General features: G+C 36.6%; 9 protein-coding genes and 2 non-coding genes across 11 annotated transcripts; 6 read left to right on the forward strand and 5 right to left on the reverse strand.

Annotated features, from left to right (window-relative positions):
* Positions 1 to 184: 184 nt before the first annotated feature.
* Positions 185 to 2,035, forward strand: GPI16 (GPI-anchor transamidase subunit GPI16; the record flags this gene model as incomplete). The annotated part of the gene is made up of 1 exon (XM_003955541.1): positions 185 to 2,035. One exon carries the CDS (start codon positions 185 to 187, stop codon positions 2,033 to 2,035), a length of 1,851 nt encoding a protein of 616 aa, XP_003955590.1.
* Positions 2,036 to 2,145: 110 nt separating this feature from the next.
* IKI1 (Elongator subunit IKI1) lies at positions 2,146 to 3,048 on the reverse strand (the record flags this gene model as incomplete). The annotated part of the gene is made up of 1 exon (XM_003955542.1): positions 2,146 to 3,048. The coding sequence occupies one exon, from the start codon at positions 3,046 to 3,048 to the stop codon at positions 2,146 to 2,148; it is 903 nt and encodes a 300-aa protein (XP_003955591.1).
* Positions 3,049 to 3,442: 394 nt separating this feature from the next.
* Positions 3,443 to 8,029, forward strand: KOG1 (ubiquitin-binding TORC1 subunit KOG1; the record flags this gene model as incomplete). The annotated part of the gene is made up of 1 exon (XM_003955543.1): positions 3,443 to 8,029. The coding sequence occupies one exon, from the start codon at positions 3,443 to 3,445 to the stop codon at positions 8,027 to 8,029; it is 4,587 nt and encodes a 1,528-aa protein (XP_003955592.1).
* A 562-nt stretch (positions 8,030 to 8,591) lies between these two features.
* Positions 8,592 to 8,664, forward strand: KAFR0Btrna5V. The gene has a single exon. It is a non-coding gene; the product is annotated as a tRNA-Val (tRNA).
* A 292-nt stretch (positions 8,665 to 8,956) lies between these two features.
* PFS1 (Pfs1p) lies at positions 8,957 to 9,823 on the forward strand (the record flags this gene model as incomplete). Its single annotated transcript, XM_003955544.1, has 1 exon — positions 8,957 to 9,823. The coding sequence occupies one exon, from the start codon at positions 8,957 to 8,959 to the stop codon at positions 9,821 to 9,823; it is 867 nt and encodes a 288-aa protein (XP_003955593.1).
* Positions 9,824 to 10,001: 178 nt separating this feature from the next.
* SSP1 (Ssp1p) lies at positions 10,002 to 11,834 on the reverse strand (the record flags this gene model as incomplete). The annotated part of the gene is made up of 1 exon (XM_003955545.1): positions 10,002 to 11,834. The coding sequence occupies one exon, from the start codon at positions 11,832 to 11,834 to the stop codon at positions 10,002 to 10,004; it is 1,833 nt and encodes a 610-aa protein (XP_003955594.1).
* Positions 11,835 to 12,118: 284 nt separating this feature from the next.
* Positions 12,119 to 13,588, reverse strand: GND1 (phosphogluconate dehydrogenase (decarboxylating) GND1; the record flags this gene model as incomplete). Its single annotated transcript, XM_003955546.1, has 1 exon — positions 12,119 to 13,588. One exon carries the CDS (start codon positions 13,586 to 13,588, stop codon positions 12,119 to 12,121), a length of 1,470 nt encoding a protein of 489 aa, XP_003955595.1.
* Positions 13,589 to 15,224: 1,636 nt separating this feature from the next.
* On the reverse strand, positions 15,225 to 17,384 carry RGD3 (Rgd3p; the record flags this gene model as incomplete). The annotated part of the gene is made up of 1 exon (XM_003955547.1): positions 15,225 to 17,384. One exon carries the CDS (start codon positions 17,382 to 17,384, stop codon positions 15,225 to 15,227), a length of 2,160 nt encoding a protein of 719 aa, XP_003955596.1.
* A 198-nt stretch (positions 17,385 to 17,582) lies between these two features.
* On the reverse strand, positions 17,583 to 18,269 carry SVP26 (Svp26p; the record flags this gene model as incomplete). The annotated part of the gene is made up of 1 exon (XM_003955548.1): positions 17,583 to 18,269. One exon carries the CDS (start codon positions 18,267 to 18,269, stop codon positions 17,583 to 17,585), a length of 687 nt encoding a protein of 228 aa, XP_003955597.1.
* Positions 18,270 to 19,905: 1,636 nt separating this feature from the next.
* On the forward strand, positions 19,906 to 19,979 carry KAFR0Btrna5N. The gene has a single exon. It is a non-coding gene; the product is annotated as a tRNA-Asn (tRNA).
* Positions 19,980 to 20,106: 127 nt separating this feature from the next.
* On the forward strand, positions 20,107 to 21,168 carry HST2 (histone deacetylase HST2; the record flags this gene model as incomplete). The annotated part of the gene is made up of 1 exon (XM_003955549.1): positions 20,107 to 21,168. The coding sequence occupies one exon, from the start codon at positions 20,107 to 20,109 to the stop codon at positions 21,166 to 21,168; it is 1,062 nt and encodes a 353-aa protein (XP_003955598.1).
* Between the last annotated feature and the right edge of the window lie 128 nt (positions 21,169 to 21,296).

A 21,296-nucleotide genomic window follows, 5' to 3' on the forward strand; every position in this document is an offset into this window, starting at 1 on the left:
TCTTTCTAGTATTCATTCACTTCTTTATTTTATACTACGTAATCCTTCTTTATATCTTAAAATCGTCATATTCTCTCATTCGGAAAATTATAACATATCTTGAAAAGAAAGACACATACAATGTTCAACTAAAACTAACAATCGCGTAAGACATTTACGTACGATACCACTAGACGACTAAGCTATGAAGTACTCGAGGTCACTTACTGGTTTATGCCAGTATATACTGCTTTCATTGGTTTTTTTAAAGCAATTGAATGCTGAAGCCTCACAATTTTCTGAAGACGAGAGCACATATGGTGGAGATACAACCTTCCCCTACAAAGAAAATATGCATATAAAACCTTTGCCTCGCAATCATCTGATGATGAGTTTTTCATTCAACATGACATCTGAATCGTTTGTTCCAGGAAAATCTGCATCTAATTTTGATCAATATAGCCATTATTATGCTTTCCCAAAGGCGATAGAGCCTCTGCTGCACCATACTTCTACAAGAAAGTTGAACCTAAGATTTACTAGAGGTTTTTGGAATTCTAAACAATGGGGTCGTTTACCAAATGACGGTTTCATGTCTGGAAGCTCTGGTGTTGAATTATGGGCCGTGATAGAAGCAGCGTCCAAAGAAGACGCTTATAAGCAATGGAAATCACTTGCCAATTCATTGAGTGGTTTATTTTGCGCTTCTATTAACTTCATTGATAGCTCTAAAACGACTTATCCTGTACACTCATTTCAACCAGATGAAGTCACCGGAGGTGAGCTTCCATTATTTCAAGATAAGAACGATCTGTATCTAATTAGAGCTGCACTTGCAAACGAGCCTGTGTGTACTGAAAATCTGACTCCTTTGGTGAAACTATTGCCAACTAAAGGCAAAGCAGGTATTTCTAGTCTATTGGATGGTCACAAAGTGTTTGACTCGCTCTGGCACAACTTGGCCATAGATGTTAACACGAGATGTGATGATACAGATGGAGGAAAATGTCATTTTGAAATGGAGGCATTAGTGAATATGGCAATTCACGTCCCAAATGTGTTACATAGAAATGAGAATCCTATTCCTAGACCATTGCGTGGTGAGGAGTTGCGCTGTGATGAATCAAAAACTCACGATGAGTATCACTGTTTCCCTTCAAGTGAAGAATCTAAAGCACAGTATCTCTTTTCGAAAATATTTGGGAAGACTATAAGGGGGTCTAAGGCTATGGTGCTTCATGTTTCTAACATTTGTGTGGATGTGTCAGATAAATGGACAGCTTTGATCAAAGTAAATGATGGCTACTTTTCCACAAGTGATAACTGTTTTGACCTGAACGAAGAGAGTGAATATGATTTATTTTTAAGTACAGAAGACACAAATGATATTCTTCCAGTTGAAGATGTTCCAGTGTATGTGAGTAGATCTTTAACAGGGTCGGGCCAAGATTATGGTGGTCTACGTGCAGTTTTCAATAATCCAACTTCTGAACCTGTTAAAATAATTTACTTTGAATCGCTACCATGGTTTATGAGAATATACTTGTCAACTCTCACGTTAGATGGTAAGGATATTGATAATTCAAACCTACCAGATATTATCAAATCTACAAATTATACTCCTTCTATCGATCGTAATAGGCCCACACAACTAGAATTTATATTGACAATTCCTGCATACACATCTTTTTCATTGTCATATCAATTTGATAAAGCTCTTTTACACTTTAGCGAGTATCTTCCTGATGCAAATCATGGTTTCGAAATTGAATCAGCAGTGATTACAGTTATCCATCCAGTCTCATATCAGTTTAGAACTTCAACATTACTGCTTTCAATAGCTACCCCTGATTTCAGTATGCCATATAACGTCATCATTATAACATCAACCGTAATGGGTTTGATCTTTGGTATGCTATTCAATATGTTTGTTAAGAGAATGATGACACTGGAAGAAGCTGATAAAATACTGGTCACACGGACATTGAAGTACAAATTGAATGTACTCAGACAGAAGATTCTATCAAAATTTCAAAAACTAACTAAAAAAGATTAACTTACAATAATGCCATCTTTCTATATAATATTATTAATGATATATGCTGCAGTAAAAAGTTCGATGATGATATGATAGAGGTTGAAAAAAGAGGCGTACTTGATGCCACATTAAAATGGATCTTCATATGGGTCTTCTTCATCGTAATCATCATCTTTTTCATACTCATATACAATGGCCCCACCAGCAGAGAAGGACTGGGCTTCCAAAAATGGTAGTGCAACTTGATCTTTTGCCTCCTTTTGTTTGGCAGACGTAGAAAGGTTGAAGGTGGCTAAGTCTTGAAGCATTTCAGGCGTCTCAACCACACCATCTTCGGTTCCGGCCTCCATAACTATCGAGTAGTTGTGGTTTACTGTATCAACATTAAATTCATAACTCAAAGCTCTACCTGAACGTCTACGATTTGTAAATTCTAATTTGAAAGTTGGATTGTTTAGACCGCGAGGCATACGGAACCTATTTAGAGATATGTTTAATTCCTCCCTGTCTAAACTCCTAGGAAGAATTGGATTGATGTTCATTATAGTAGTCGAAATGAACTTGAGTAGTTCCACCGCAGATGGATAATTTTCAAGACCATGCTCATCGACTTCTGGTACGTCTTTATGATAAGTAGCAACTATGGTAGCATGAGGAGATGCTATAGAGGAAACAAACTGGGTGAGATGTGATCTTGAAATGCAATTGAGTGAATCAACTATGACCAGATTTTTACTCCTACGTGTCTCTGAGGAAGAAGGTAGGTAACTCTTAACTAGTTGGCCAATTTTTGCCAAATCCATATTTTCAGCATCGATAAAATTAGATGCATATTCTGGCTTATCATTTGTTTCAAAAGAAACAAATATTATGTTTGTACCAGCAGACTTATTTGCATTGAATACAAGTTCTTCGATGAGATAACTTGAAGACTGTGACACGCTGTCCAGACACAGTATAAATGATGATGGTTCTGTTAAACTCAACACCCTCTTCAACAAAATGGATGGATTGTGAGCTGAACTGGCCATTATTTTGTAGCTAAATGTACTTCTTTAATGTCTTGTTTTGGGAGGTTAGGAGAGAAGAAATGATGTAATAGATATGGTTACTAATTAGTAATTTAAGAGGGATTATCTGAAATTTTTCACTGCATCGCCGAATTCATGATGTGAGCGAGCCCTACGTTATGATATTTTGGAAATGTAATGTAGTAACTGTATATGCTTAAACGTTATTTTACATTCATAACAAGACCAGTTAGCTATCAGTGTGTGGCTACTTCCATTCATTTGTTATAGTGAAACGGCATTGTCTTCTTTGACAGGAAAACTTGGCGAGTAATTAGCTTTATTACACTACACAACATTCTTTTTTCATAGATATAGGGACCATACGAATTAGAACTGAAATAAATAAAGAGAAATGCAGGTTTTTTATGGACCACAGCCCCTGAAGCCGTTAAACACTGAAATGAGACATGGTTTTGATGAACAGTACAAAGATGAACAGTTTCTTCAATCCTTGGCTAATGAATTTATATTCTATTTCGATGATAAAAAACATCTAACAAGTGGTAATCCTATCCCAGAAGAAGTAAAAGCTGAAGACAGGGACCGTTATTATCAGCCAATACTGGATTGGAAAATTACAAAAGATCGTCAAAAGACTGTCAGCGCAGCATTGCTGCTGTGTCTAAATCTCGGTGTTGATCCTCCGGATGTTATCAAGACACATCCCTGTGCTAGAATGGAGGCCTGGGTAGACCCATTGAATTTCCAAGATTCCAAAAAAGCCATTGAACAAATAGGGAAGAATTTACAATCTCAATACGAAACCTTATCATTGAGGACACGTTATAAACAAAGTTTGGATCCTTGCGTGGAAGATGTTAAGAGGTTTTGTAACTCCTTGAGGAGGACATCTAGGGACGATCAGATATTATTTCACTATAATGGTCATGGTGTCCCTCGTCCCACCTCTTCAGGTGAAATTTGGGTCTTTAATAGGGGCTATACACAATATATTCCCGTGTCACTATATGATCTACAAACATGGTTAGGAGCACCTTGCATTTTTGTTTATGACTGTAATAACGCTGGAAATATTGTTACTAATTTCAAAAAATTTGTGAACAAGCGTATCATAGATGATGAAGAAGGAAATCATGACGCGGCAGCATCCTCACCGACTTCTGCATATAAAGATTGCTATCAACTTGCATCATGTGGCGCAGACGAGCTATTACTCATGAGTCCCGAATTACCCGCAGATCTCTTCACTTGTTGTTTAACCTGTCCCATAGAGATAAGTGTCAGAGTCTTCCTGCTACAATCACCTTTAAAAGATACGAAGTACAAGATTTTTTTCGAGGCTCCTAATCCTTCTGGACGTTCTTCGAAAGACTCCATGAGAAACAAGATTCCAAATGTTCATATTCCCGGTACACTTTCTGATAGAAGAACTCCGCTTGGTGAACTAAATTGGATTTTTACAGCAATTACTGATACAATAGCATGGACTTCACTACCTAGACCACTATTCAAAAAGTTATTTAGACATGACCTTATGATCGCTGCGTTATTTCGTAACTTCTTGTTGGCAAAGAGGATTATACCATGGTATAATTGCCACCCAATATCCGACCCAGAGTTACCAGACAGCATAGCAACACATCCTATGTGGAAGTCCTGGGATTTGGCCATCGATGAAGTTTTGGACAAAATTATTTATGATCTAAAAAACTCACCTCAAACATCTGAATTAGAGGCGCAGATGATTCTTCGACAACAAGAAAGCTTTCAATCGAAATTTGCTCAACAGGAACAGCATGATACTAATAAGCAAGAAAGTGTGCATGCACAGTCAAGATTCGCCGTTGGTAATTTGAGTACCATGTCCCTAGCAACTCATCCCGCATTGCAAACTAGAAAATCTCAAGTAGGTTTACGAACTGTACAACAATCAGCCCAACAACAGTTTACAGGATTTTTTGAACAAAATCTAACAGCATTTGAGCTATGGCTGAAGTATGCTTCTAACGTTAGAAACCCGCCTGAACAGCTGCCTATTGTTCTTCAAGTGTTGCTTTCTCAGGCTCATCGTATAAGGGCTCTTGTGCTGCTCTCCAGATTCTTAGATTTAGGACCGTGGGGTGTTTATCTTTCGCTTTCCATCGGTATATTTCCCTACGTTTTGAAGTTATTACAAAGTCCTGCTCCGGAGTTGAAGCCTATTTTAGTTTTCATATGGGCACGGATAATGTCTATTGACTATAAAAATACTCAGGCAGATTTGATAAAGGAAAGGGGCTACATGTACTTCATTCATGTAATTGTACCGCAGTTTGGTATGAGCGCCTCTTCTTCGTTAGACAACAGTGTACCCTTTTCACCACTTTCTTCCAATGCTCCGCAAAATGGAAGACTATACATTAATGACCAGCAGTTCAACGGAACAGCTACTCCGAATACTCCACCATATAATCATCACATTAACGATACCACGGATGAGCAGAAGGCCATGGCTGTATTTGTGCTGGCTTCGTTCGTAAGGGATTTTGCTCTGGGTCAAAAATATACTTTTCATTTAGAATTGGTCCAAAAACTTTGCACATATAGTACTAGCTCAGAGGTGCCTCTTTTGAGACAATGGAGCGCCATTTTACTTGGTCTACTTTTCGTACAAAATCCACTTCATAAATCTATATCAATGAAAACGGGTGTATTAGACACTTTGTTAAACTGCATACGCGATCCTGTTCCTGAAGTTAGGACAGCAGCTTTATTGTCCCTTAACTTTTTCATTTCTACTGTAGATGATAATGACTTTATAGGCAATTTGCAGCAGGAATACGAACAACAGTTTCAACAATTACAATATCAGGCACAACAAATACAAACTAATATTCATCAGAAACAAAATCATCAGCAACAACAGCATTTTGAAATCCAGTTGTCAAAAATAGAAAAGCAACTAAGCATCTGTCAGTACATGCAGTCCGAGCTTGAACTTATTGAAATTAAAAAACTCAAATCTCAAGAGATAACTAATTTAATAGCAGTTTTGGGACTTATCAATGATGGTTCACCGCTTGTTAGGAAAGAAGCCATTGTATATTTTTCACAGGTTGTTGAGCGCTATATTACGTTTTTTATTGTTGTTGCATTCAATGAGCTGACCCTAGATATTGCCCAACTAGAAGGGCTTGATCCAGAAAGCATGATTTTTGCAGATAAACATCCTATCAGTCATGGTTCAGTGTTTAATACTGTTTGGAAGGCGCTGCTAATACTTGCGGGAGATCCATATCTAGAAAATAGAAGGAAGGCCGAGCAGGTTATAGACTACATTCTTGCTGAACTAAGCGCACATAAGGATTTGGAGGTACCTTTTTCCAAACTAGAACATTACCTGATGAAAAGAAGTGCAAAAGGCAGTACAAATAATAAGATGGGTTTCAGTGTCAATCCTTCGAAGACGCAGGTTAAATCTTTTACGCCTTCGATCAATGGCACTTTCGATAAAAACTCAAAATACAATCAAAACATGCCCGATACTGAGAATACGCTACATAATAGCACATCTTTGGGTAGACTGTTCAAATCATTTCGTATTGGCGATATGACATCAGATAATGAGGATAATGTGTCCATATTAAGCAATAATGAGAAAAAAGGCATATCTTTATTAAGTGTTTCACATGGTACATCTCCTGTACCACGCACACCCAGGTACAAAGAACCTAGGCTTCCTTTGACGTTTCCTCTAAAAAGCTCTTTTCTTGACTATGCCAGTGAATACTTTCAGGAGCCTCAAATGAGAAAGCAAGAAGCAGATGAGGTAGGAAGTTTGGAATATAACGCCAAATTGTGGCGCAGAAATAGAAATGATGTTATTATAAGGGAAACCCAAAGTCAAAAGACGCTAGCACTATACGGAGACTGGTCCAAAAAATTCTCTACCTTAGACAACAAATCTCAGCCAAAAGTCATGAACTTTAATCAATTTGAGGACCAATTGGTTGTTGGTGATGATAAAGATAATATATCGGTATTTGACATAGAAAAAAAATTGATGATATCCAGATTTTCTAACGGTAATCCTTTTGGTACAAAAATTACCGATATCAAATTCATCAATGAAGATGATATTGGTCTACTTATGTGTGGCTCTTCAGATGGTATTATCAAAATCTATAGGAGCTATTCTTCCAGTGAAGACGTCGAAATGATTTCTGCCTGGAGAGGTCTGACAGAAATGTTACTGACGCCAAGGTCAAGCGGTCTAATAACCAACTGGCAACAAATACGAGGGTCCCTTTTAACCACAGGTGATGTAAAAATTATAAGGGTTTGGGACGCACATACTGAAAGTATTGAACTGGATATTCCTGCAAAAAGCTCCTCTCTGATTACTTCATTGACATCTGACCAACTGGTGGGCAATATTTTCGTTGCCGGGTTTGCCGACGGTTCTTTGAGAGTTTATGACCGACGTATGGAGGCTAGAGATGCCGTGGTTCGTCGTTGGAGGTCTACTGGAAATAATGGGGCCTTCATTAACAATGTACAAATGCAAAGAGGCGGATATAGGGAACTGGTAAGCGGTACTTCGAAAGGTGTAGTTGACCTATGGGATATCAGGTCTCAACACCCCGTAAATACCTTCTACGACGAAAACTATCAGCAGACAGGAGATCAAAGAAGAACTACAACTATGACCAGTATGCAACTGCATGAACATGCCCCGATACTTGCTACAGGTACTAGGCAGATAAAAATATGGACAACTTCTGGTGATTTATTATCTCGATTTAAAAACTCACATGGTCTTATGGGCAGTAGTGTAGCAAGTACATTTGCTGCCACAGGGATAACATCTTACTCCTCAAACTCCTTTATTTCTAGCATGGCATTTCACCCTCATAGAATGATTTTAGCAGCGGCAAGTTCACACGATTCAAACATCAATGTTTATAAGTGTGTGGACAGTGAGCTTGACTTTTACTGATGCTATTGTAAATTTAGATAGGTAATTTGTCGCCGTTATATCTATATTAAAGAAGCATGCAAGTTATATCTTGAAAGCTTTGCAAAAAAGCATTTGGGGCTTATTAGTAGGAATTGTATATATCGGTATTTTGTTGGGAGCTACTCTGCTAATTTTTTTTGTAGATATAAAACATCGAACCTTCTCGATATCTGCTCGGTATGTCCATCTTCAGATATATAAAAGTATACACTGCTTTAAAAATGATCTCCAAATACCTCATCCATAATTAATAATTGCTACTGCCTCTCGGAGTAGAGGTATAGATGACTAGCGCAAGCTTACATGTTGCATTTAGTGAACAGCAAAACTAGAGTTTATTGTAGGAGGTTCACCTACCACTTTTCTAGCTGTTTCAAAGTACAGACTTATTCTGTGAAATTCATATAGTTACCTATAGCGATCTTGTCCAGATAGATACAGAGTATACATTTTGGGCCAGTTTTTCCTTTCGAAGGTTATCACGTTTATTTTGATTGGAGCTGTTAGGTGATGAAATTAAATGTCACCTAACATATCAACTGTTTTAATAGTGTAGTGGTTATCACGTTGCCTTTACACGGCAAAGGTCTCGAGTTCGAACCTCGGTTAAAACAAGATGATTTTTTTTTGATGAAGTAGCCACAACAATTGATCTAGATTTTGAATTTTGGATCAACAAATTATACTAGATATGGTGTGCTTTGCGTGTGCCTAACTTTTTGTGTCGCAAGATATATCGTGGAATGGAACCGCTGTGTGTTTCTAAACTGTCATCGCGTCAGTAAATGACGAAAATAATATTATGACAAAGGTATCAAGTCTCTTGTGAAATTGAATTTGTGTTAGCGATAAAAATTACAAAGTATTGGTATATCCTACTGCTTGTTGAATTCACCCAGAAATTGTATGAATAGACCTTCTGAAGTAACGGACCGATCAATGCCTTTCAAATATACTAAACCTTTAAATGTGAATGGTCAGCGTACAAATATTGAAGGCTGCCCAAATACAACATGGATGGGTAATCGAAAAGAGAGTAATACTAAACCAAATAAAAACACGAAGTTTCAAACTTCAATGCTTGTTCAGGAATCTAATGAGCCAGGTTTTTCTCAAACTTTGAGCAGTACAGGAGGAAAACAAAGTAATATGCAGCGCAAAGTCCCGGACTACTACCATCATATTAAAAATCAGAATAGTAATTCGAGCTTACAGCAAATGAATACTAGTTCTCATTATAGAGTTACAGATTCAACGATTCCTCAGTATAGCAATGCTCTTAATTATACGTCCCACCAAAACGCAAATTTAACTTCTGGATATTCAAGCTTCAACGCAGGATTCCCTTATCAGTCAGCACCAGCACAAACACCTCATTACACGACTTATCCTTACTATAATCTTAATGCTGAGGCTGAGAGCGACAGTTGTATCGGTGAAAGCTTCCCCGTTTACTTTGATCCTAGAAGTGCAGCGAACATGTCCCATAAAGAAAAAGTCAACAACTGGATCGATAATATCCCAATTTATGAGATTGACGAAGATATTTGGGGTGACGATTGTTTTACCGTGGATTATTCAGTCAATTGGGATGAACAAGACTTCGATAATCATCAGAAGTACAGTAATAATGTTATTTCCAACATTACTTCTGATGAAGTACTTTTTATGCAAAGTAAGAAAATAGATAGCTTAGTTCGTAGAATGTACTACATTGAACAAGAAATAAATATTAACGTACACGATGAACTGGCAGTTGCTCAAGAGACATGATTTCTGTCAAGCAAAAAAGTGTTGGAGGAAACATTAGATATTATTCGTACAATCCATATAACTAAGTAAGTATTTAACCAGGATACATGTTGTTTTCTATAAAGCAATTTTACTTCATTGTGCATTAAATAGCATATATGCGCTGGTGTCTATATGTATAAAAATTTTGTTGCAAAAATCAACGAGAATTTAAAGTACCATTCCAAACATTTGCTTCTAATTCAGCAGTTTCAAACGTATATTCTGCCTTCTTTTGCAAATGTCTTGATGCGTTATTATGTCCAGAAATTTCTCTGACATGTCTTTGTTTCATGTCCTTTTCAATTTGTAACGGGACAGGTTTCAATACATGTATTTTGTGTGGGTTGTCCGTTTGATCAATGATTTCTTTACTAACAGTATTCTTCTTCAAAATTAATTCGTTTTCCTTCTTATTTTCTTTGAATTGTAGTGGTATTGTCGGTACTTCATAACTCATTACGCCACGAGGGCTATTTGATATTGTATTACTGCCACCATCTGCATTATTTTGTTCATCTACAAGATAACCAGGGATGAGTGACTGATTATTCATGAAGTGTGTGTTTGTTGTTAGTGGATTATATTCACTATCATTGGAAAATATTTCTGTAGTACTGTCTTCCAATCCAGTTTTAAAATTCAAGCTTGGTTGTTCAGTATGAAGCAATAATGGAGAAGGTGTGTAATCTACGGGCAAACTCTTATAAATTTCTTTCAACAGAGAATCATTACAGTCATATATTCCATTTTTGATATTTTCCCATTTTCTTGGATTGGCTCTCTCTTCTGGTGAAAGAGTTGACCACAGCTTCTCTACTCGTCTCCTTCTTAGTTCTTCAAGCTGTGGCGTAAAGTTCTCTACATCATTCGCCTCTAATGCCGCCAAACAATGGCGTACAGCTTCCTTAGAAGCCTCTTTCAAGTCAGCAGCATGTTCGTAATAATCATAACTCAATTTTTGGAACAGTTCCCTCATATTTATACGGATTTTGTCTTGAAAACACGTTCTAATGGCATTGTAACTAGTTGCTGAGTAGCTTATTTTGTCCAGAAGGAAGTTAATCTGTGTAAAATTGTCACCTTTTCTTTCTTTAATATATAAATACTTCTTGTGATCACGAACTAGATGTTTACCTACTTTAATTAATTCTCCCTCTTGTAAGGCAATATATTCTAAATTTTTTGAAAGGTCCTTTATTTTATTTGAGATTTCAAACTGAAGTTGTTGGTCCTTAGTGAATAGATCATTTATTTCTTTTAAAACACTTTCTGTATCGCCTGAGTCGTCTTTAATCAAAGAGTTTTCTCCCCAATTATTTAAATCTTTCAAGAACTTATTTATCGACTTTGATTCAGCTTCCTTCTTCAGAGCAACATTAAGAAGACGTTTTCTTAATTGTTGGCAAGTGACACGCTTGTTTTTCAAATAGTTTGATAGTTGAGCAACAGATGCCAAGTCTAAAGGACCGTCAATTTTACTAAATATATCCCCATTTTGGTATATTCTGTCTTTATGTTCGCCAGGTACGTTTAACTTTGGGGATGAAGAGTATAGGGGCCGTGGTAAAGGGCATCTTGGAATATTTTTGGCAGTGACGTTATGTCCAGTTAAAAATGTGTCTTCACTACTTTTATCATCGCTATCTTCAATTGCAAAGGGAAATTCAGCATTATTGTTTCTCTTTTTTGAATTATTAAGTTCCTCTGTTAAGTTTATTTCAAATGGAGAGAACTCTAACCCAGAAAGCCTTCTTGAATTAGTGTCTAACTCTTTCTCATCTCTTGAGGCGAAAGAATTCTCGTCTAGACCTTCCTTTAAAAGTCTTGATGTAATCCATTTTTTCACTTTTTGTACCAATTTATTATTTTCAGTAGGTTCTCTATCTTTAGTTCTCAGATATTGTTGGACCTTTGGATGACTGCGAAGTGGTTCAGGGAAGGGCAATGTAACATTCTCTAAATTGGTGTCATTACTTTTGTTTGCATCCATTTCTTGTGAACCCATAGAAAAAGGTGAACATATATGAAAAACAAGAGGCCTAGTAATACTAAGTGGTATTTATTATGGCCTTTAGTTATTTCATTCTAAGCTGATTTTCCTGTAATAATTATAATTTGTGTCACTTGTCACCTTGAAGCGACAGACCTCTCGACGCCAGGGCAGGAAAAAAAGAGCTGATGTTGATACTAATAATAATTGACTAATTTTTATTAAATCTATACATAACAGTCATAAAAGTTATTCTAGATACATACCGTTAGAATATATAATGCTTAAGCATCGTAAGTGGAAGCGGAGATGTTACCACCATGACCGGTCCAGTTAATGTGGATATCCTTACCTTCTGGTAAGTTTTCAGAAGCAAATTCTGGTAAGACTCTGAATGTGTGAGCACCGAAGTAATCTCTTTGAGCCTGCAATAAGTTAGCTGGTAATCTAGCAGATCTGTAACCATCGTAGAAAGCTAAAGCAGTGGAGAAAGTTGGAGTTGGGACACCGTAAGTAGTAGCTAAAGCAACAGTCTTTCTCCAGCCTAATTGAGCTTTGGTAACAGCATCAGTGAAGAACTTGTCAAGTAATAAGTTTTCTAAGTCTGGGTTGGTTCTGTAAGCCTTGGTGATTTCACCTAAGAAAACAGATCTAATAATACAGCCACCTCTCCACATTAAAGCGATAGCTGGGTTATTTAATTTCCAACCGTAAGTCTTGGCGGCTTCACGAATTAACATGAAACCTTGTGCGTAAGAGATAATCTTGGAAGCATATAAAGCTTGTTCTAATTCGTCAATAAATTCTTGTCTGTTCTTGACGGCATCCTTTGGAATTTCTGGACCAACTAAAGTTTCAGAAGCTCTAACTCTTTCACTCTTTATAGCAGATAAACAACGGCCAAAGACAGCTTCACCTATTAAAGTGACTGGCATACCTAAATCTAAAGCATTCATAGCAGTCCATTTACCGGTACCCTTTTGGCCAGCGGTATCCATGATCTTCTCGACCAATGGCTTACCATCGACATCATCGAACTTTAAAATATCTCTAGTGATCTCAATTAAGAAAGAGTCTAGGACACCTTTGTTCCATGTAGTGAAAACATCACCGATTTCTTTATCAGTAAAACCACCAATTCTCTTCATAATATCGTAAGCTTCACAGATCAATTGCATGTCACCATATTCAATACCGTTGTGGACCATTTTGACGTAGTGACCTGCACCAGCTGGGCCAACCCAGTCACAACATGGTTCACCGTCAGACTTAGCGGAGACACTTTGGAAAATGTCCTTGATGAATGGCCAAGCTCTTTCATCACCACCCGGCATTAAAGATGGACCGTATCTAGCACCTTCCTCACCACCAGAGACACCGGAACCGACAAATAGGATACCTTTCTTCTTTAATTCTTCGTAACGTCTGTTGGAGTCTGGGAAATGAGAGTTACCACCATCAATGATGATATCACCTTCTTCTAGTAATGGAACTAAATCGTTGATGATGTAGTCAACTGGATTACCAGCCTTAACCAGTAACATAACCTTTCTTGGTCTCTTTAATTTAGAAACAAGATCTTCTAAAGAATGGGCACCAACAATTGACTTACCCTTAGCACCGTTGGCTAAAAATTCGTCGACTTTACTAGTAGTTCTGTTGTAGGCGACGACTTCGAAACCGTGATCAGCCATGTTCATGATCAAATTTTGACCCATGACGGCTAAACCGATTAAACCTAAATCACCAGACATTGTGTTATTATTGAGTGTTTGTGTGTTTTGTACTTTTAGAACGTAACTTTGTTTTAATTGACTTAAAACTTGTTGGTACTTCTATAGAGGTGGATTAATGGTGGAAAAGAAAAAAAATACTTTTGTAAGTTTAAAATGAAATTTCAAGTGGTTTAAATAAGATAGAAACTATCAAAGCTGGAACAAGACAGAAAATGGTCAACGGTGATAATTTTAAAAGCAACGGTGCATTGTAGAAGGTCAAGGATCTTTTTTCATACAAGTACCGTTCTCTTTTCTTGCGCATATTACCGCTGCAACGTATTTTCGAGTCCAGGAAAACGCCGCTGATCGGTGTCATTAGTGATATAAGCCAATATGCTGTTTAATTGTATCATTGTAGAAGAACCGCGCGACAGTTGGCGCGGTAATGAGCCTATCCTTTTTTCGCCATTCTCCCTCACTCCATGGCATCCGTAACTCAATGGAATACCGCCTAGCAGGACAGATTACTAGCCAAGAAGGAGATTCTCCCTTTTGGCTCTTCGGGGAATAAAACTACTAATGATTGCCTTAAATTTTTGCGCTCATTTTACGTAAGAGATCCTCGAGAAAAAAAAGTGCCTTTCGTTGTTTTTCAATATAGGGGCCAAAGCAGCAAGTTTCGAGCACTGGAAACGCGGAGGAAAGAGAAAATCAGTATTACTGGGGTTTCGGCTTTTCTCCTGGGTCGAGCTCTCAGTGAAGATATGCAGTATATATTATTTTGGGAAACGAGTAATTTAGGCAGTTCAATTCTCAGAATAGATCTTGAGAGTGAGAGCACAATCATGGCTGGCAGGTGCTTCCCATACCATTGGAGAATGGTGGAATGACTATCGCTATTTTTCTAATGTTGGACTGGCAAGAATCTGTTGAAGTCAAAAGAATGATCTGCACTTGCTCACCATTAGAATTGATTCCCTATCGTTCCAGAACTTTGTGATCCGAAGGACAAATAAGTGAACTAGCGCTTGGCTATATGATCGCTTTTTGTTGTATACTCTCTTGGTAATCGTCGACAAAGACGACTGCTTTTTTTGCCTGATTATAACCCCGGCGGCGGTGCTAGTTATCGACTGTAATTGTGTTAGTCCACACTGAAAGGTCACATGACTTGGCACCGGCCTGATTTTTATAACTCCGGTTTGTCCAATGACACTAATGACCTCAATATTGAGTTATGCATAGTAATAAGCTACTGTTCTAATTGATTCTATGTAAAAGAAAACAACAGCATACAAGTGTTGGTCTCAAGAGGTAAGTTAATGTTAACAACACCTCCATAAAAAATGATATCATTATTAAGAATTAAAAATGAAAAAAATATTTGATGCTACTATATATGTGAAAAATGTCACAAGAAAACTAATGGGCAAATGATGGCTTTGACTGTAAATCCAGAAAATTGCTTTGATTTATGATTCCCAGAAGGCATACTACGGCATAAAGTGATGTAATGTAAATCAGAAGTTTCTTTCGGAATTTATTGTTAGAACGTCCAGAATAATTCAAGAGACAGAGTAGATAAACACATAAAGTAAGACGTCCCTCAAAATTTTAGTACCGATCCCTACAGAGTCCTTGATCGGCGCTATCAGTGCTATGAAAAGTTTAATCAATCTTCTTGTTTCTCTAAAGGGCTATTTGTAAGTAGATTTATACCACTTCTTCTCTTACCCTTAGGTGAAGCCATAGCAGAACTTGTCTTGAATGGCAAAGGTAAAAATTCTTCGTCCTCACCATTTTGGCTGGTTTGTAACAAAGGTATGCTGAAACTGTTTGAACGTTTAATTTCTTTTGCATCTGCTAGTCCCATTGGCTCAGCTTTTTCCACAAGTATATTCACTTTTTCAGTTAGTTTCTCAGTTTTTTTTTTTGCAAGTTTTGCTTCTATCTTGGAACTAGTAAGAAAACGGTGAATTACAGGTGTTAATTTCAAAATATCATCTTCGTAATCCTTCTTCGAAGTTGGATTTCTTACAAAATAATGATAAAAGGGTATGTCCCCATTCTCCCAAAATAAGCACTTGATGTCACCGCCTTCGTTTCCGAGTCGTTTGAAATGGCAAGATATCTCTAAAAGAACTTGAAGATTTCCTAATGGGATTTTATCTACCCATTCAAAATCATTAAGATCACGATTTTTCTTAATGGTGTCAAATAAAATTGATGGGATCAAACTATCGGGTAATTCAGTAAGCCACAACTTCATTAGATCAACCCAATCCTTGGCGACAAATTTCGTCGTATTTGAATATTTTGAAACTGTCGCCTGTAGCGCCAACGAGTTAGAATCTATATTGTCATTAATAAATTCCGTCAAAATTTCTCTCTTCAAATTGTTTGGTCTTATAAAGCTTACGTTACTAGCCCAATTTTTGTAGATTTCTTCTTTTTCATAGCCTTCGATTGTGCAGAGTAAAAGTCTCACTGAATTTGAAATATCAGAGTCAATTTCACTTGTTCCAAACATAAACTTTTGCTGCGAAGAAGTTAGAGAATTGGACCATTTTGTAAAAGGTACAGTGTTACCTCTACAAAAGAACCCCATTGAATAATTTATATTTTCTAAAGTCTTTTCGTTTTCAATTGTATCTTCACTGGCCGAATGTCCTTGGGTGTTTTCTATGAGTCTTTTGAAAACTCTGTTCGTTTCATTTACAATTTTGTTCGTTTCAAGAGAAATATTTTCATATTTATTGCATGAATGGAAAAATATATTCTCTAATTGAGCCTCAGAGTACTCTAACCTGTTGAATCTTTTAACAAATGTCTTACGCCATTCAGTAAATTCGAAAGATAATTTTTCTGCTTCTGAATTGTCGTCCAAAGTAGTACCACTAACTTTCCTAATCCACGACGATATGGAAGACTGTATGCTATTTTCCGATTTTAAAGCATTGGACGTCTTAGATTTATCAGGTGAATCAACTTTTTCGGCTAATATCCCGTTATTCCAATAATAATACTTGTTAATATCAAAACTTTTAGGATTACTACTGTAAAGAGAATATTCAGAGATTAAACCTAAAATAAGCAGTTGCTGTCCAATATGATTAACATTGAAAGGAGAAGAATTTATCCTTGGTTCAATTTTCTTAATGGCATTTATAATATTCTCAGCTTTGAAAAATTCATTCGTCAACTTCGGAATTGGAACAATGCTCCTTTCAGTCAAAGTTTTTTCCTTCAATGCAACACTAAAATCAAACAATTCTTTCTCATTCTTGAAATTCAATTTATCGTCCAAAACAAAAGGAAACGTTACATTCGCGAATAAAGGGACAATAGAAGGCTCGACATTTGTCTCCTCAACAGTTTCATCACCTGACTCATTTTTTATCTTTGTCTTTGAGGGAAGATTAGCACGATTTTCACATTCTATGAATGCTTCTTTAGTTAATTTGAAATCGTTAGCATACGCATCAAATAATTGCATTAATTCTTCATTCAATTCATGGTGCATCTTCCAATTATCTCTGTAAATCACTTGTAAAACCTCTATGCATTGTTCATTTATTGTTTTTTCGATCTTCAGTCCATTGTATCCTGTTACAAGATTCTTTAAAGCCACTGGAACCTCGTGATCATGCTCCAATGCTTCCAGATGAGAAATAAACGGTCTCCAGCATTTAGCCAGATAGTCAGTATAAAATTCTATCTTATCGTGGACTAACTTGTTTTCACTGGCAACCCTCGTTAAAAAGGCTTTAATACCAGTTATGTAATCTTTCGACCAATAAATGTTTCTCAAACTATATCGTATATCGCTCATAGTGTATGGTCTGTCGAACTTGATTCCAGCACTTTACTATGTAATAAGTGATCACCTAAAAGGTCGATGCGAGGATTCAGTTTTCTTCAATACTGACTGAAAATCTAAAAATATAATGATGCTCTCAGTTAAAACGCAAGTTCTCTCATTTTAGAACTGCTTCTATATACCATACGAACTTTATAAAACTTGATTGCTTCAGATAGCCAAAGGCTCATATTCTGGTTCGATGTCGAATCCAAGTGTTCTAAGGACGAGACGTATCTGTTTTCTAATATTATTGATGACTACACGAGCCAAACCAACGGTTTTCTTACGTAACCTCTTTGGAGCCTCACTATCTAGATCTGTAACATCTTGCTTCTTATTTATTTCGGTGGTGGTTGGTAAAACGTAATCGCCGGCAGATAGGGAGACAAAGAGAGCAAAGGGTATGAACCAGATACATAACGCAAAGAATGATGCCACTTCGGAGAAAGTCGCACGTCTTGGTGGTACGTAGTTTGGATTATATTTGAATTGAGGTGGAATCTCGACGTGGTTGAAATACTTAAACCAAAAGTAGTGATTTAGAATAACACAAAGACAACTTAGAATGAAGGTTGGACTTGTTAACGAGATAAATGGGAATTTCTTCAAATTCTGGTAGTAAATAACATGTGAGATTATAGAGAATAGTGTCAATTTGAATGGGAACTTGTCGAAGAGAAGTAAGAGTACCAAAATAACCATGATTGTGTAGATAGCTCTTGATAGAAATCTTCTTGTCGGTTCACTATGTTCTTCCACTATTTCGCTGACGTAGTACAAACCGGATGCTATCGATAAAGTCAGAAAAAGGAAACCGACAACAGTACCAATGTACGATACTACCTGCAAAAACATTTCTCCTATAGGTTTCAGGAATCTCCTGTTTGTCTTGTTTGCGATAAGACTGTTGAAGAAAGCCCTTCCTTCTAAGCCCAGCTTAATATATCTTCCATTTAGTTTTCGCAGTTTGAGTGAGAGAAAAAAAAAATGAGAGCTTAATATGATAGTATAAAGGCAAGCGACAGAATGACGGGGGGCACAAGACCCTCAGTTTGGTGTTAAGAGTTGTTGGGAATTGATGGATATTCGTCCGTTTGTTTTCTTCTGCCAAGTTTTTTGGTGATTTTTGCCCTTGTAGACCTAAACTTTTGGCTATATCTTGTGTAGTAGGACGTATGAAGGGTTCAGTTTGATATGGTGATGAAGTGCAATGTTAGAACCAAACTGGGAGATATTCTAGTGTTGTGGTATTTTTTTGTGAGAAAATAGAATATTTAGCAAGTGAAAGGAAGGTGGTGGGTGACCTTAACTCGATAATAAAATAATCTCCCATCGTGTTCCTGTAAATTACAATAATAGTTCGTTCTTATGGTATCTTGAATTGAGCTAAAACAAATCAGTGCCACTTCAAGTGTTGGCTTTACATTTTTGATCAATTGTACAGCTAGAGAAGATTTCACATGACTAAAATATGTAAAAACTCAACTAATATTTAAAAGTTTATCAAAATCAATATAAAATTTTAAATTATAATAATAATATTCTGTTTTAGGTAATATTCAACCCAAAAAGAAATGCTTTTAGTCTCTCCATCCTGCATTTACTATCCTGTATAATCAGCCCAAGTAATACGCCGTAAGCCTATAGTCCCATCTCTTCTGAGATACCTCCTACAATTGATATTGATATCTTCACTTGGAAAAACTAAAAAATTATACCACTTCTCCTGCAGAATCGCTAAATTCAGCTATTAAACTAGATAGGAACTAACTAAGGGCCATTAGCAACATCGTATGTAGAACACTTGGGCCCCAACGTTTCTGATGTCGCGATGAATATCGTTTCTACCACAAATTTGGTATGATGTTCTGGGCTAGGCAAAGAAAGAAACGCTAAAGGAGAATATTTTATTTAGCATACTCTCAATACACGCCGGGCTACTCAGCTAAATTTTATTTTTTGACGGAACTGGCGTAAAGGAACCTCAGAGCTTGCCTCTTGTATAGTATTTTCATTAATTGTGTTCATACTGTTAAAGATCAGTCAAGTTAGTAAAGTAATTCTTTTCAATGGCTATACCAAATAATGCACCAGCTATATATAAAATATAATCCTAATATAAAATAATATAAAGTGATACAAACTTTGGTCAAGCTTCAGTGTTCACCTGCGTATTTATACTTTTTCAAACACATTTTGATTTATGTCAATTCTCATGTTCTAGATTTACGAGTCAACACGTTGTCGTAATTATCGTACCATATTTATTGCATGATGATATGTAGTCGTGTTTCTCACGCCATATTTATTGTTCAATTCTACTATAACATTCTAAATTTGTTATTCTAACTATCAAAACATTGAAATGCCAGTATAATGCCATTTCCAGCACATTGAATAGTTCTGGAAACGGTGGCATGTATTGGGCTTGTTTTTAATACACACACATGGAGGTTGCAAAATTAAGAAATTGACAAATCATTAGTAGTATGACTCCATGGCCAAGCTGGTTAAGGCGTGCGACTGTTAATCGCAAGATCGTGAGTTCAATCCTCACTGGGGTCGAAATTTTTTAAACTCCTCTTGATATTTTTTTTTGGGCATCTCATTTGGGCACTATAAAACATAAGAAGTAAGGTTTAACAACTCGATGAGTTGACTGTTATCGATCTATAGTAAATACAAAGTGGCAATGAGATCCAGGACGTTGAGAAACGACGAAGCAATTAAAGTATTATCGGACAAGGTAAAACTAAATCCAAATGCTAAAGTGATCTTTATGGTGGGAGCTGGTATATCAACATCCTGTGGGATACCCGATTTTAGATCACCAGATACAGGGCTATACAGTAATCTAGCAAAACTTAATTTACCCTACGCAGAAGCAATTTTTGATATTGAGTTCTTTGAGGATAATCCATTACCATTCTATACACTAGCTACTGAATTATATCCAGGTAAATTCAAACCATCAAAATTTCACTATCTTTTAAAACTATTCCAAGAAAAAAAGATACTGAAGAGAGTCTACACACAAAATATCGATACTTTGGAACAAGAAGCAGGTATTGAGAAAGATATTATTATTGAAGCGCACGGGAATTTTGCCAAAAATCACTGTATAAAGTGCCGTAAAGAATTCGACATGGATGTCTTCAAAAATAAACTGGATGAAAATGAAAGGACAGGTAGATGTGACTTTGTAAAATGTGATGAATGTGATGGGTTAATTAAACCAAATATTGTATTTTTTGGAGAGAATTTACCCACAAGATTCTTCGATACCTGGGATGATGATTTGAGTTTGTTATCAAATAATAGTTCCGAGTCCGAATATATCATCATTGTTGCAGGTACATCACTTGCAGTGTACCCATTTGCAAGTCTACCGGAGGAAGTTCCTACTGATATTCCGAGAGCTCTGATCAACCTTGAAACTGTGGGTGATTTTAGCTTAAACCCCAGAAAAACTGACATTTTATTCGAAGGAACTACCGATGACGCTGCACAATTGTTAGCTGAAGAACTTGGATGGGCGGAAGAACTGAATAAGTTGGTAAGAGAACACGATATCGTCAAGGAATCCACCATTGAAGAAATGAATACTATTTTAAGCGAAATGAAGAAGCTGGATATAAAGGATGCTTCGGAAGATGAAAAGGAAACTGAAAAACCGGACAATGCAAGTAATGACGGAGGAGATTCCAATTCTATTCGTTCTTTCAATGAAAATTCTAGCAAAATAAAAGAATAAAAACATTAACGCATCTAGTAATGATTACAAAAAAGACAATTGAAGTGCAAAAAGGAATATCTACTATTCATCAATAAGAAAAAAGTACAAGCAAAGAAGTATTATTTATACGTAATTTTTTGCAATAT

The sequence above is a fragment of the Kazachstania africana genome, chromosome 2, assembly GCF_000304475.1.
Source record: "Kazachstania africana CBS 2517 chromosome 2, complete genome".
NCBI classification, from domain to species: Eukaryota; Fungi; Ascomycota; class Saccharomycetes; order Saccharomycetales; family Saccharomycetaceae; genus Kazachstania; species Kazachstania africana.